The sequence below is a fragment of the Onychostruthus taczanowskii genome, unplaced genomic scaffold (assembly GCF_017590055.1).
Source record: "Onychostruthus taczanowskii isolate IOZ18803 unplaced genomic scaffold, ASM1759005v1 scaffold32, whole genome shotgun sequence".
NCBI classification, from domain to species: Eukaryota; Metazoa; Chordata; class Aves; order Passeriformes; family Passeridae; genus Onychostruthus; species Onychostruthus taczanowskii.
Window position 1 is genome coordinate 3739244 of NW_024500572.1, and position 15827 is coordinate 3755070.

Below are 15827 nucleotides of genomic sequence, written 5' to 3' on the forward strand. Positions count from 1 at the left end.
GGATGTTTGTGCACAAAGGCAGGACTCACCTGGTTCTTATTTCAGCAAGGAGCCGGACCACTGCCATTACTGGGGTTGAGCCATCTCCTGTTGCAGGAAGTGAGGTGTGAATAGAGAGACTTCCCTCCTGAGGGAGCAACATGGACTGGACTGCCTGTACTACCTTCTCAGTAATGGACAGTTTATGAAGAGGCAATGCCTGATGGTGGGGGGGCACGGTAAAAAGTTAAATTCAAGTAGTTAGTTTCTAAGAAATGAGGGTGTTTTATTACCTGGAGTTAATTCTTATATGTTACTATCACAAAATCAGCACCAAACACCAATAAAATAAAAATAAACAAACCCCAAACCAAGCCAGAAATTAACCATAAAAACCTCCCACCCGGTATGCAACACAATATCTTTAAGCACAAAAGATGAATATTCATGTTACTTGAACGAGAACTTAAACATGTTAATATATGCTTTAAAAAATAAGGCAAACATTACAAATCATTTATAAGCAGAGATGAAACACTTTTTTTTACGTGCTGTAGATTAATAGTCAGTATGCTGTGACAGAAATAAAGCAAGAATCGAGATTATACCGAATGTTGGATGTTTAAAACTCCCACACCTCAGATCTTGGAACACAGAGCCTAGATAATGGAATAGTTAAAGTGTCTGATGCCTGGGAGGTCTTTCTAGTGTCTATAGTGGTGGGTGGGAATTTGACCGTGGCTATACCTTCTTGCTCATTAATAGATGCCACAACTCCAATGCTTCCTGCTATTCCTTTGCCTAAAACCTACAACCAAAGAAGAGCTGCATGAGATTGAAGGTGTTACAACCAGGAATCAGTGTCTGACATCACACACCAACTGCACACACAAGTACAGGGGGGTATTTTAGGAAACAAGCTCCACAAGCTGCTGTTCCACAAGCACATCCTGCTGCCAAGGATCCCAGTGCAGGGAAAACCTCAGGAGAGCAGCAATTCTCATCTAGGGTATCAAATATGAACAGTGCTGAATTACCTGAACTTCAGAACCTATTTTAATTGTCTCCTTAAAGCCACCCAGAGCACACAGGGCAGCCACTGCCTGCCGAGCAATCCTTTGAAGTTTAGCCAGTTTCCTTCCACTGCTACTCCCGTTCTCCAAAATGCTCTCTGCATATTTCCCAAGCTGTGGAATGTACATCAGAGCCCGAGACAGAACCTGAAGACAGAAGCAAAAATACCAGGGAACGACTTCAAAGCACAATTCCAACAAAAACCAATGCCCCAAGCCTCCAGCCCACACAGTCTCAGAAGAATTTTTGTTCTTGCAGAGAATTATGTAACTCAGAATATTCCAAGTTCTCTGAAGTGTGAGCACCATCAAAGCCATGACCATTCCCTGTTAACTTTTAGGATAAAATACAATCTTGGCAAAAGTTTTTGCTGAGGATTTCACTTAAGGAATAGATTAGGTGCTGCAGGATTCAGAGGAACACAAAACCAATGTGTTTTGTTCCAGTCAACACTTTGTACCCTCAGAGGCCACAGCCAAGAGAACAGCCAAGAGCCAAGGTAGAATAACCTGCCACAGGCAAGGGAACTCCCCAACAAAAAGCATTGTTATAATGCCTGAAAAGAATGACAACACATTATCTAATGATGGGTAAATTTTGAGTATTTGTCCCACCCTGAGACATCTGGGTCCGTGCAGCTCCACACCCTGTGTTTAAACCAGAAAGGAGCAGCTCAGGCCTTGCTAATCATCAGATTCTCTAACTGCTCAACCCCCAGTGAGGAATGTGCCACTCATGGCTGTGTTTGCTCACTTTTTCAGCAGTTGTTGTCCAGATCTGGGCTGCATTGGACTCTGGGGCCATGAGCAGGCTGTGCAGCAGGGCAATCACCTCTGCTGCCATGCTGTTTGCAACGTGCCCGCTGATGAACGGCCTCACCGGATCCGTCCTGGCCAGGAGAAAAAGGCAATTTGACCATTCAGTTCACAACCACAGAATGAAAAGAAGCTTCAGGTGTCAATAAGATATACATAAAAAAAAGAAAAAGGAAGTTTATGAACAGCCAGGTTATATTTGAAGCACTGCAAATATTTGTGGAGAGAACAGCAAAATGCAGGCTAAGGGATTTACCTGGCGAGCTCTGAATTCCTCTCCCTGCAAATGGAAGTTTGTGCAGTCTTCTTTTTGTCCCCAGTGGACAAGCCACTGGTGCTCTCTGGATTGACAGTCTCTATGGGTGGCCCCACACTCACTATCAGCCCAGATTGTGCCCACTTGGTTGCCTTTCTAAGAGCTGCAGCAGCTTCTTCTGTAATGACTTCACAGCAGCCACTCTGCAAAGGAAATTGCCATGGAAAGCAAATGTCAGATCTGTTTGGTCACTCTGCTCATGTAAAAGTGCTGAGAACACAGCAAAACCCCCTCCTGGGTGTGTATTAGTCATAGACAAGCTCTGTCTCTTGCTTTTTATCATCTACAGAGAGATCAGGGATAAATTCACTGCCTTTAACATTCCATTCTTGAATTAACAGTTCTGTTTCTCTGATCAAAAAGCCACCAATGAGTATTTCTGGTGCAAACACCGAAGAACATGTCTGAAAATAGACAGGAAATTTTAATTCAAGTGTGTGGCCTAAAATTTGCATTATCAATGTGCATTTAGCACTTGAGAGAATATCAAAGGGGCTTAAACCTGACCTACAATGGCTGTAGGAAGCATCAGCTGAAATTCTTTGTCATCATTTACCCCTGTATTTGATCTGTATTTACAGAGGTAAACAATGAATAAAACAACATTTAACAAAGGGGTCTTAACATCAGTAAAACCCAAGAATTCTGCCTGGCCACCAATTTTTAGGATGTTGAGCAATTCTTTAGTTATTTCTTCTCTTACTTTTGTCATGTCCCGATCCATCTTCACCACCTTCTCCATGTTGGCTCCAGTTCCCAGTCGGAATGGGCGACCTTCTGAGCTACTGTTGGAGGGGAAACAGAACACAGGAGCTTTGTTCTGACTGCTGGAAAACACAGCTGAGCTACACAGTCCAATTCCATACATTATGGGTGGTTTGAAATTATTTGAAGCCACCTTTGCAGCTGAATGCTCAAAAGAAAGAGAAATATTAGGCAGTTAAGGACATACCCCATTTACAGAGGGAATTTAATCCTCTTGAATGCAGTTATTCAAAGCAATTTAACCCTTCCCCCCTCAGGAAGAAGCCTCATGAAATGGTTTTTATTGATCACCTTTTGCTTGTACCTTTTAGTGTAATTTTTAGAGTATGGGTTGAAAACCAACCCGGGGAGTGGGGGAAGATGGAACAAATATCACAAAATGCAGGAGGTGACAGCATTGGCATTCAGTGATCCCAACATCCAGGTGGGTGCTGAGAATACTAAAGAATCTTTAATAGCAAATTATTGTCCAGCTTATGCATTATTAAAGCAGTGCTTTTAAAGCCATTTTGCCTTGACAGTTCTATTTGTTAGTCCTACCCAGCATGTCACACCATAAACAAGATAAATGAAATTCCATCAGAAACACTGAGTCTAAGTAGCTAATTTTTCATGAGATTGTTTTCAGACAGATGAAGATGTTCCCATGTTCCTTTGCATTATCTTACTGCTTTGCCAGTAAACACAAAACACTGGGCAGACACTTTGCTTTCCTGGGCAGACACTTTGCTTTCCCATTTACTCTTATATCAAGGATGTATTTTTCTGCAGCTGCAGCACTGGGAAAAAGGAGAAGATAAAAGGAATTGGCAAAATTGTTTCTAATTCCAATGCTCTGAGCTGAGATTACCTTAGTAAAGGCTGAAGGACTTCATGGGAGGACTGATCTTCTCTTTTATGGATAAAAATAGAGAGTTTACCATCCACTGCCTCGCTTTCTTCTCCAGGATCTTTATCACCTTTTATGGAATTTTTAGGGCTGGCTTTTGCCAAGGTAGTATCTGGCTCAGAGGCAGTTGGAGAAAGGACTGTCTGGCAGCCTTGAAGGAAAAAGGAAAAAGAAAACAAAGAAACATAACCATGAATTTTCTTACCCTTGGAACTAATGCTGACACATCTGGGACGTGCCTGAAACATCACTGAGACACCCACTTTCCCTGAGGCCAGGGAAATTAGGAGGCAGATGGAAAGTCACAGGAATATCCTGCTCTCAGTGACAAATCAGATACCTCCCAATACTTGAGCTCTCTGTCAATACAAAAGCCCCTGGCACAGGGTGCCCAGAGAAGCTGTGGCTGCCCTGGATCCCTGGAAGTGCCCAAGGCCAGGGTGGATGGGGCTTGGAGCAACCTGGGATAGCTGAAAGAAGGGAAGGGGGTGGGACTGGATGGGCTTTAAGGTCCCTTTCATTCCAAGATTCCATGAAACAGGAGTCCCTCAGGCACAACACCACACAGCTGCTGGTACCTGGCACGACGTAATCTGCCAGCTTTGCCAGCAGCAGGGAGGCAATCTTGGAGGCTGGGTCACTGGGATCATCCTGCTCACTGTTCAGAGAGGGAACTGAGTAACTCCAGGGAGGCAATTCCACATTTCCACAGTCCTCAACACTCATGAGAGGCAGTGCAGCACGACACAACTGCAGGATTATAAGGACCAGCTTGGGAGAAGGACGTTGATCCAAGAGAAGGGACAGAAGCTTGGACACACAGGCTGGCTGGCTCAGGATGGCTTTGCCTATGTGACTCCTGAAATGGGAAAGAATCTTGAAATTAAAACCAAATTCATTTATTATTTACAAGATGTATTAAAAGCAATTTCAGTGTCTGACAAAACATCTTTAGTAATTCTTCTATAACTTGACAGCACTGATTAAACACTAAGATTAAGGGTCAGTTTTAGAATGGTTTAAAAAAATCCACAAAAGATCCTGCGTGGGCTTTAACACACAGGAAGAAAATACTGCAGAGGAAAGACTTGGTACCTTGAGAGGTCATTCAGAAGGCTGAGGACATCCTGCAGTGCATCATTCCCTGCAGCCTGGTTGCCACAGCACTCAGTGGCTCTGGCCAGGTGGTTGGTGAGGAGGCTGGAGACCTGCCTGGCCAGCCCAGAGTGAACGGCATCTGTGGAACCCCCTTTGGAAGGGATGGAAGAATGCACAGCTGTAACCAACAAAAATCAATGTACACACCACAAAAATAACCCCTGATACATTCACCATTAGCCAACAGCCATGTGTAAGTTTAAGTGTGTTATGGGTGAATTCTACCACAGGAGAAATGCCAAATGATCACTCAGAATCTCCAGGTTCTTTGATTATGTTTAGACAGATCAAGTGGCAAAACTTGACATTATTTCCATGAGGAGGAAAAAAGCCAGAATTAAAAAAAACAGGAAGAAAATCCACTGAATTTTGTATTCACTTCTTAAGAATCCACAGAGTCCCAAGTCATAGTGAATGACTGCCCTATTTTAAATACATTTACACCTCTCCTCAGGCAGTTCTAACACACAGAGCAGAAGATACTCCCAGTGTTCCTACCTTCTTCCTTTTCCCACTCCACACAGCGGTTGGCCAGCACCTGGAAGGCAGCCCAAGCCATGGTGGCCACCTTCTGTTTCTTGGTCTGTTTTTCATTTGAGCTGGACTCTGTCTGGCTGCTCAGGCTGCAGAGCCGGTCCATCAGCTGGACCAGCCCACTACGCACCAGACATTTCTCCTCACTCCTGCAGGAGAAATTCAGGGTGGAATTAACTTCTCCATCACAACAGCAATCCAGAACTTGCTGTTAGCTCAGTAATTAATTAGTTCACTTGGCAAAAAAATGGTTCTTGCCTCTCCCTTGTCCTCTCCAGGTGGAATTGTGAGGGAATTTAACCGGATGTTCATCATGATGAGTAAAGGGGATGTATTTATACGACTTAACACTTCTCCTTAAAGCAAAGCCTACTAAGGCCAGGTGTGGATGCCCCCCTTGCCTTCCCCAAGTCCCTCCTCACCTTGTGTAGGGAATGGTGCACAAGAGGCCAATGCTGTTGGCACAGGCGATGGGGTACCGGGCACACAGGGACACCACCGACGTCATCGTCTCCCCAAAAGCCTCCTGGACCTGCTCCACCATCCCACCACAAGTCAGCTCTTCAATCCTGTTGGGGGTTAGAGATTGGGAATGGAAGGCTTCAATTCACAGACTTCCAAATGTAGCTTTAAGAAAATAATAATCAGTGCATGTTAAGAATTACTCAAGAGAGACTTGGAAGGCAAACTGCAAGTCACTCATTTCTCATATGAAACATGTGAACAAGAGAGCTCAGACATTATTAATTCTAACTACAAACAAAATACAAAACATTTACTACATTAGGATGACAGTATCAGCTGAATTTACCACTAATAGCTAGTGAAGGACATCCTCTATACACACCTGGGTACATGTCAGCCCAGTATGAAAGAAAAGTTCATCAACTGATAAATAAAAGCATTTCTTAGAAGTTTCTGCCTTTTCACCCCACAAGAGTCAAAGTGTTTGCTGCAACCTTAGCTCTGCCAACTTGTGCCCTCACAGCTACTCACTTCTGGCTTTCCCTTGTGCAATGCAATTTATTCCCTTTCACAGAGACCAAACCACTGAATTCTGGAGAAATGCACCCACCTTGGCCCTCCCTGGAGCACCATTGTCACCGGGCCCACCAGGTGGGTGACGCCCCCGACGCGCACGGCGGCCGTCAGCAGCTCCCTCATGTGCACCAGGGCCTGTTTCCTGGTGTTGCCACGTCTCCAGCGGGTCTGGGCAGCCAGCAGGAAGCTGCTGCTGGACACCTGTGAGGTATGGGAGGGGATTTTTGTTAGAACAAGGCACCTCCTGTTTCTGAGCAAGTTGGAATTTGAAATGAAATAACAACGTACAGCTTGGTCGGGGTTTGTCCCGATGAAGGCAAAGAGCTGTCCCAGCAGGACACTGTAGGTGGGTTTGTCCCTGCTGTCCTCAATGGCCAGGGACTGCAGCAGGGTGAAGGAGCTGCTCCTGTGGCTGGTGACGTGCCGGCGCCTGCGAGGGAACAGGAATGTTACACCAGGCAGCAGGAAGCTGATCCAACCACCACAAATGCTGCTGTGTTGGCAGTGGTAATTTGATCAAGCTGATCACTGGGACAGCACAGAGGTGTGAAGGGAAGGAATAAACCTTGCTGTACCTCTGGCTGGCCCGGGCAAACTCGATGTCCTCGTTGCCGATCATCTCCAGGTCGGATGGGGCGGACATGCTGCGCAGGAACACCGGCTGGCGCACGGCGTGGGAGATCACCTTGGTCTCAGAGGCTGATTTACAGGCTGAAGTATTATAAAATAGTAATAAAGAAGGTCATTCCTGGAGCAGGAATTATTTACAAACTGGGTTTAAAATCACTGGTGGATATCCCAATGGAAGCTGAAACATAGGGTGGGGAAAATCCAGTCTAAGCAAGAATGTGCAACTCAGATCTGAGAATTTTCCTGTTTTCAACCCTGTTGAGAGTTTGGAAGAGATTTGGAAGTGAAGGCTTCAACTCAAACTTCCAAATGTAGCCTTAAAAATAATAATCAGCACATATTAATAATTACTTATTGGAAATTTAGAAGGAGAACTGCAAATTATTAATGTATGAAATATTTAAAGAGCATGGAAGTTAAAGTTCAGACTTGATTAAATCTCACTACAAACAAAATACAAAGCCAGCTCTGAGGATTTTCCTGTTTTCAGGTGTTGTTTCAAATCAGATTTCTTTTGATTTAGTTAGGTATTTTTCCTCAATAAATCAAGAGAATTAAGTTTAAATTCCACCTATTATTACTCAGCTTTTTATTTACCATCCTCATGGCAATCAGAAAACAAAGACACGACTTTATTTATTGTAACAGAATTAATTTAATTTAGGGAAAAATAGTTTAATTAAAAGCAAAAGAGGTAAAAGTAAGAAATAAAAGGTATCTTTAGAAAATGCTGGTAATGAGAGATGTACCTGGAGTCTCTGCAGGGGTCCCAGATATGCTCCTTGTGATCCCAGACTGTGCTGCAATGGTCACATGCAACAACAGCTCTGCTCTGTTCATCAAGCTCTTCACCAAGGTTTTTGTCTTTGCTAAGGGATGAGAGGTCTTCTGGATCAGTGAATTCACCTCTTGGAAAAACTTCTCCCTAGGATTACAAAAGGGAAGTAAAAGAAGCCAAGTCAATGTCTGAATGCTTTCAGAAAGGAAGTGTTACTGAGGGAAAGGTCAGCTAAAGAGAACTTATGGCCCCAGTCTGTTTGTGCCAGCAAAGGAGAGAGCAGAAAAAATGGGAAGAAATAAACAAGTAATTCCTTAGCAGACACATGGAGTTGCAGGTATTAATATGAAGACATTTAGCACAGAAGTTTCTAATAATTTCATCAGATTCTTTTGGAATTCCCTGGAATTGCCTTGAAGCTGCCCCTCCTTTGAGGTCTAAATGTTCACTAATACTCACCTTAATGCCAGGACCACGTTCTCAAGATCACTCCCATCAAAAGAAACTTCCTTCATTGAACACAGAAGCTCCAGCTCCTTCATCTTGCTCTGAACAAAGGGAAGGAGAAGGATGAGCAGGTTTTGAGGAAGCAGAGTGAGGCACAAGCACCCAGAGCAGCCCCAGGGCTCACCTCGTTGAAGTGATAATCATAAAAAAAGGGGACATTGTTCTCCAGCTTCCCGTGCATGGCATCATCCACCTCGTTCTGCCACTTCTGCTCCAGCTCAGCCACACTCTGATAAAGAGAAAAAAATCACACTTGTTGCATTTAAGGTGTAGAAGAGATTTTAGAAGAAGAAATCTGAGTACATTTGGTATTTCTGTGGTAGCAAAATACATCTTTACTCTCAAAACAAGCCTTCTGTTGTTTTCAATAATTTTCTTTTTACCTGCAGTTGTCTCTCCATGGCATTCAGCTTCTTAAAGGTCTCTCCCATAATTTTACAAAGTAAATCATATTCCTCAGCATGTTCCTCCTGGTACTGGAAATTTATCAGGGACTGGAGAGCATCAACCAAATTGAGATGTTTAATCACACATGAAACCACCATCTCCTCCATGACTTCTGGCTGGATCACTTCCCTAGGGTTCCAGGGAAAGCCAAACTCATTAATCAGGAGTAAGAGACCAACTTGGACAATTCATATTCATAAATCATCAGATGCTGCATTCACAAACAAGGTAAAAAACTCAGAGGGAAACAAGGACTCCTTACTTTATACTGGGTCTAAATTGAGGCCGAGCACGTCCAGAAATTTCCCTGAGCTTGATCATGATTCCTGGGGGCAGCCTAATCCTGGGCAGGTCAAAGTAGTGTCCAACAGGAGGCACAAGCACATCAGAGGGATATGTGAATTCCCTATCCTCCTCTATGGTGAGAGGCAATGGAGAAGGGCTTGGAGTAAGGGCTGGAGATATGACCCCGTTGGCTTCCACCTGCCACTGGCACCTGAAAAGGAGTAAAACAATGAAAATTATTTTTTCCCCTCTTTAATTCTCCCCTTATTGAGAAAGACACTTCAGTTGACACATTACAAAGATTAAATATTAATATTTGAAGTGTGGCTTGTACCAAGCATAACCCAACCCTCCTTTTACTCTAAAAACCCCTCTGTTTTAGAGAATATTCCCTCAGTTTTAGGCTACACAAACTGCTGAAAAACTACAGGAAAAATGATCCAAGCATCACCTTAAAGCACAAGACTTGAACACAAGAAATCACTTCCCCTCAGAAAAAAACCAATCAGATTAAAATTGATTTTTTTTTTTACCTTTGTAGAAGTTTAGATCTTAAGAGCTCTTGACAGGTTTCTTCATCTTTGGTAATTTCTGGCCCATTGTACAAGATCCTTAGCATGGAACAGGCCAGCACAGAGAGGCCCAGGGCCAGGTCGACCAGGAATGGCAAACCTCCTGACACATCCTCTGAGGATTCCTGCAGCAGGAACAGGGAGAAGTTCAAGCAATCCACCTGGAAGTTCTTTCCAATAGATTCAAGATAGGAGATTTTATATATAATCTTCTAAATGTAAGATATAGCTTGATATCAATCTTAACTCTTACGTATAAAATGCTTAACAATTAACAGCAACTCGTAAGAACAACTCAAGACAAGAAGTAAGGGATTTAAACATTATTTTCCTGAACCAAGAAGGAATAGGTCAAGTTATTTTTGGTTCAGTCACCCCAACTTGTAGTGGGATTCAAGATTCCCTGTGTTTGATCCCAGAATCCCTCCCCTCTCTTCTTCATGGGCTGGAATCATTATTTCCTCAGGACTTCTCTGATTTTCAGGTTGTTACAAAGAAATCCTGGAGTGGTTTCAGGAGATAGATAAGATAACATTTGATAACAACTATCTCCATGAATGCCTAAGTGTCAGCCCATCCACAGGGATCTCTGCATCCCAAACTCAGCTTCCTTTCATTGCCAACACCTAATCTGTCTCACTGCCCAAACCAGTCACTGCTGGTTTCCATCTCAAACTGCCAAGCTGGCAGCACATTCCCATGGATCTGGAATGTGTTGTGGCAGGCAGGAGGCAGTGGAAGCTGAAGCTCCCCCTGGGATTCTCCCCCTGGAATACCTGTGCTCGGACCGTGCAGGCAAAGCCCCACATGGCTTTGTCAGGAGTGTTGTGCTCGCGCCCGCTCCGCATCTCAAAGGAGAACGTGACCGTGTCTCCTTCCACCTTCACACATCCACGGCAGAAAAAGGGGAAAAAAGAAAATATGTTTAATGATTGAGGCAAACAAACAGGTTTTTTACACAAGTGGTGATGACTTTTAATGACGGTTATCTGGGGTATGTTTTTATCTCAAACAAAATATTCTGATTTTTTTTTTTTTCCTTTTTGTAAAAGTGTCTTTTAGTGGAAAACTTAATTTTGCTGCTGGCTGACTACAGTAAAACAAAAAGAACCACCATAGCTGTAAAATCAAAAGCAGAAATTATCAGTGTGTTATTTAACCTTGATTTTCACTGTTTTTCTGCAAAAAATCAGGCAGTAATTAACAATTCTCTTCCTGAAGAAAGACAGACAAGCTCTTCAATCAGAAAAATGACAACAAATTAATCAAGGAGCCTGCTAAAAGAACAGCATCAAAACCTATGTGCGAAAAATAAACCAAATTCCCTTAATTGTGAACAATGGAGTTCTTGTCTGAAATTGCTTTCCAGTTTATTACCTCCTAATTTCTTTCTACAATGTGTTTTTGTTATGTAAATAAGCCCAGTTTTAGTGTGGGACAATGTAGCAGCACAAATATATATTAAACAAAAATAAAATCACACTGCAGAGAGTGTGAGGGGACACACTGCCAAAACCTTGAAATGCTGAGCTTTCAAGAAGTTTGACAGAGTCTTCTTAGTTTTATTACCAAAAGCACCAATGAAATTTTAAAATCCAACAGAAATTGTTGGATTTTATTTGTTATATTTACCACTTGAAATATTTGGGGGTTATTATCCAAAAAACTGACTTTAAGAGAATCTGCCTAGAGCTTCTCCTAGGAGGGTGTACTTAGGAGAAGAGCAGTGCCATTAGAGACTGCAGGACTCAAACATCTCCATCAGGAATTCCAGGAAGACACAAAACAAACTCCAAGGGAAGCATCACACGGAACACAGAGCCAAGTTTAAAGTTCTCCCCCAAGGACACAACAGTTCACTGAGCAGGGATCTCATCATGGATAACTGTACACTTAAAAGCTTGGAATGCATAGCTAGGAGGGTAAAATGGGCTGGGCATGGTTTCCAAAGGGAATTTTCTATGGGAAGGAGGTGGATGGGAATACTGTACCTTCACCAGGTCCTTGGGCCACCCCGTTCCTAAGACACTACGGCTGCCATATCCCAGTGTATTGCCTCCATACTCAGCAACCTTCCTACTGTTTGTGCTAGGACCAGCATAGATCACCAACTTCAAAACATAAAATACACTGTTAGACTGTAAGAGAAAAACAAGAAAACCTAATAATAATAATAATACTTAGCACTTCCACCGCGCTTTCGACTCTCGAAGCGCTCCATGCACGTGAACCGATCCTCACAGGCTCGGTGAGGGCAGCAGGGTTAAGTATTATTATCCCCATTTTACAGATGGGGAAACTGAGGCACGCAGGGACTGGAGGGGCTTGGTCCCTGCTCATACAGCAGGGCTGGGAGCAGAGCAGGAGCAATCCTGACTGCCAGCCCTGAGGCAGAGAACAAACTCCTTCCCTAGCAGTGAGGGGTTGATCCCGCTCCCAGCAAAGCCAAAGTTTTGCCATGACTTTGGTGGGATCAGGGTTTTTTGGGGAGTTCAATATTAATGTCACCTTTAATTACTGATTAAAGATACTCCCATTAGTTATTTATGAGCATCAGGACTTGCTCTATGCCAAAGAATAAACAGCAGCACTCAGCAAGCAGCACAAGCAGCTCTCTGATAATACAAAGCAGGTAAGTGCTATTGGTTGTTTTCTTAAAATTGAAGTATTTGTTCCTATTAACCCAGGTAAACAAGCTCTTTATCATCAGGGAAAAAGGAACCTCTCCAGTTCTGCCCAGTTTAAACCAACTGTGCTGATCAAAGGAGGCAGCTGGATTAAAATTTAGGAAATAAGGAAAACTGAACATGAGCAAAAATGAGAAAAGTCAAACTTGGACAGTCTGAGCCAGCCTGAAATAATTTTTTAAAAAACCAAAACTGACAGAATTTCTGAGGGGTAAAACCAACCCAAACCACCCCTCAATCCCCCAATCCCTGGAGCCTCCCACATCTATCCCATGGCAGAACTCCCACTTTTTTGGAGGGAGTTCCCTCATTGCAGAGGTGCTGAGCTGGCCCTTGCTTACCTTGTCATAATCATACTGGGAGGAGCATCTGTTGTCAAATCTAAGATACAAACAGCGAGCTCCTGGAATGTGGACAGTCTCCTTAAATTTATAGTTATCCCTGACAGGATGCACTGTCTCCACAGTCTTCCCAGCAGCCCAGGGAGCAGGGATCTTCAAACCAGTCAGGAATCCTGGCTCTTCCTTCTCTTCCAGCATCCTGAAATTAGAGTGAGAAATTTGGCCTAAAATACAGCACAGAGATTTCTGTCATTCAATAAAGTACTTAAAAATCACCTCTCAGTATTGACACAGAGAGACAAGGAACTGACTCCTGGTTTTAGGCACGACTGTATTGAGGGAATTCATGTATTATATATTATCATCATTATTCATAGATTACATATACTCTTATACACAAAAAATCCCATTATCATGAATTCTTTAGTATTGCAAATTCTCCAATGCTGCAAATAAGCATTTTTATTTGATTTTAGCTGTCTGTTTCTGTTCCTAAGTAGGAGCTGGAAAACTTTGAGCTGAGAAACAGCATTTAAATGCAGGAGTTAAAAATGTTATTTCTCTGTAAATTAAACCATTTAATAGCTTTGCAATGGTTTTAATTCTGTATCTCATGCTGCCAGAGCAATTTACACTTTCTCCTGATGGTCCTTCCTAGCCTAATTTATTGTGAGAGAAACATTTAGATTTAATTTCCAATGCTTGAAATGAGGAAAAAAACCAAAATGAACCATACTCTGTGTAAACAACCTGAAGTTATTAATAGTTTAATTCTATATACAGAACAAAATTTGGAACTAACTGCCTTTTGCAAAAGCTTATATAAAACTGAGACAGCCTTAGAAATCATTCCAGCATACCTTTAAAAATTAATTCAAATAAAAACTGCTGCTTTGTCCCACAGCAATGGTCAAATAGACATTATAGTTCAGTTTATCCCATGAAAATAACCAAATGTAAAGAAAATCACCTCTCATCAGGTAACTGCTTCCCTTTCTGCTCTGGAGCACAACTGGGGGAACTGTTCAGTTCTGAGAAAACTGGAGACTGGGTTTTAAGCAGCAGTGCAGTCTGTGGCCCAAAATACACAGTGTTAGGGACATGCAAACTGTAAAGCATTTTAAGAGCTCATTATTGAAATAATTAACAATTATTGTTATTGACAATAAATCGCGACTGAGTAGCTCCTGGAGGAGTCCAATTTAACATTCAGCATCAGCAGCTTTGGCAGCTGTTGAGAAACTCTGGACTCTGGTGTGTGGATGAGTGTCTGGAGGAAGCTGAGCAGCATTTTGGAGGCTGCAGGCCCCAGGTTTGGCCCTGGGCAGCCCAGGGTGGCACAGAGCCCGTACCTGGCTGGTGTAAAGGACCAGCTGCACCAGCTGAGGCATCAGGGCATCAGCCATGGTCAGGGTCTGCAGGTTTGGGTGCATCAGGGATGTCAGCAGCACAGGCAGCAGGTGGCCAAGCATGGTGGCCTTTGTGATCTGCTCCAGGCCTTTTAACCTGGAAGGAGAGCCAAAGTTACAGAGGAACAACTCTTTTCATAGAGCAGCACTTCTGCTTTTAGTCACTTCTGTTTCATCTTGTAACAGCAACTCAAAATTCAGCAGAGAATGTTTGCATTATATTAACAAAATCCCCAAAACAGTCTTGAAACCACTACAACTTCTCCCAAGTGCCAGTGACCTTGAATTGCTGACAATTTTTACTGAACAACCTGAGAGCAGAGACAGTAAATCAACAGTTTAATAATTACTCAGAGAAGGATAAGCTCCCCTGGGCACAGGATGAAAGTCCCCATCAAACACAAATGCACCAGTGTGGATATCAGCTCCCAGCACATGGAGCTCAAAGGACTTGAAAAGGATCTGCAGCTACAAAAATATATTTGAACACGAACTCATATGAAAATATCACCCAGGAATTGTGTGCTGTCAATAAACACAACTAATCTTGCAGGCACAGAGAAACAGAAAGTGAAACCTGGAACACAGCTGGGACAGGGAGCTGTTTGTTTGAGGAGAGGAAAGTTCATAGCTTTTGTTTCCACCCCATTCCCAAGGTGTATTTTTAAGAGGAGGGGAGACAGGGAAGGGCAGGTGATGGAATATGTGGGACATAAAACAACACCCAGGGAGTGTCATGCATAAATATCTAATCCAGCTACTAGGGATGTAATAATCAGAAGTTTAAAAATAAACAGATTGTTCTAGCTTACAGGAGTATTCCTAGTTAATTACAGTTTATTTCCAGGCATCCTACTCATAAATATCATTATAACTGACTAAAACCTTCTCAATTTGAGGTTCCTACAGAAATATCAACCTACAGATGATCAGGACTGACACAGAGAGTGATTCTAAATTCTCCACCAGCTGAGTGCTAAACAATTGCTACAGGAAGAAACAGTTCCTGTGCATTCAAAGTTCAAATATGTAGTGATAAAGAATAATTAATGCTAACTGTGCTTGTACAATAAGCCACAAAGAGCAGCAGCTCCCTGTTTCCAAATTAGGATCCTCCCACTTGTCTTACCTTTGCTCCCTGTCAGAAATGTCACTGTTAATTAGTGCTGTAGTGACTTGTTGCAGCATTTCTAAGACTTCATCACATCCTGTCAGAATTTGTGTGGCAAGAGACAAAATGCTGGTCTTGAGTTCCTAAGTAAAAAAAAAAAAAAAAAAGAGTTACAGGATACTGAAATTCTTAAAGAATCCCCCCAGAAAAGGACAACAGAACAAAAAGATGGATTTCCAAATGAAAAGAATGATAATGTGACCTGGCAGGCCTGCAGCAGAAGATTCATCCAAGACTTAAATTTGATTAATGTTAAGCCCCAAAGTGCTGGGAGAAACTAGGTGCATGTTTTACAGGATGCACATCCAGTTTCTAGAGGGAAGGAAGCCCCAAGTCCAGCACAGGAGAGAGCTGAGAGCCAGCCAAGGGACAGGACTGGTGACACAATGTCCTAGCAGGGATGAGGAGCACTGCAGAGAGAGAAACTGA

At 42.8% G+C, this 15827-nt stretch overlaps 1 protein-coding gene across 5 annotated transcripts in view; it reads right to left on the reverse strand.

Moving 5' to 3' along the window:
- Window positions 1-15827, reverse strand: part of HECTD4 (HECT domain E3 ubiquitin protein ligase 4) — a 65788-nt gene that overhangs the window by 24089 nt on the left and 25872 nt on the right. For 3 of the 5 annotated variants that reach the window (XM_041410090.1, XM_041410089.1, XM_041410093.1), the window contains 26 exons: window positions 15357-15481; window positions 14171-14324; window positions 13789-13889; window positions 12819-13017; window positions 11782-11928; window positions 10567-10671; window positions 9752-9915; window positions 9196-9429; window positions 8870-9062; window positions 8611-8715; window positions 8439-8527; window positions 7951-8126; window positions 7147-7282; window positions 6860-7001; window positions 6606-6772; window positions 5953-6099; window positions 5495-5679; window positions 4934-5087; window positions 4417-4697; window positions 3800-3989; window positions 2888-2969; window positions 2125-2327; window positions 1807-1942; window positions 1017-1199; window positions 617-787; window positions 30-199 (listed from right to left, as the gene is read on the reverse strand). In XM_041410090.1, coding sequence (XP_041266024.1) covers window positions 30-199; window positions 617-787; window positions 1017-1199; window positions 1807-1942; window positions 2125-2327; window positions 2888-2969; window positions 3800-3989; window positions 4417-4697; window positions 4934-5087; window positions 5495-5679; window positions 5953-6099; window positions 6606-6772; window positions 6860-7001; window positions 7147-7282; window positions 7951-8126; window positions 8439-8527; window positions 8611-8715; window positions 8870-9062; window positions 9196-9429; window positions 9752-9915; window positions 10567-10671; window positions 11782-11928; window positions 12819-13017; window positions 13789-13889; window positions 14171-14324; window positions 15357-15481 — 4139 coding nt within the window. The remainder of the gene's footprint in view (window positions 1-29; window positions 200-616; window positions 788-1016; window positions 1200-1806; window positions 1943-2124; window positions 2328-2887; window positions 2970-3799; window positions 3990-4416; window positions 4698-4933; window positions 5088-5494; window positions 5680-5952; window positions 6100-6605; window positions 6773-6859; window positions 7002-7146; window positions 7283-7950; window positions 8127-8438; window positions 8528-8610; window positions 8716-8869; window positions 9063-9195; window positions 9430-9751; window positions 9916-10566; window positions 10672-11781; window positions 11929-12818; window positions 13018-13788; window positions 13890-14170; window positions 14325-15356; window positions 15482-15827) is intronic. The other 2 variants (XM_041410092.1, XM_041410091.1) reach the window with 1 other exon arrangement.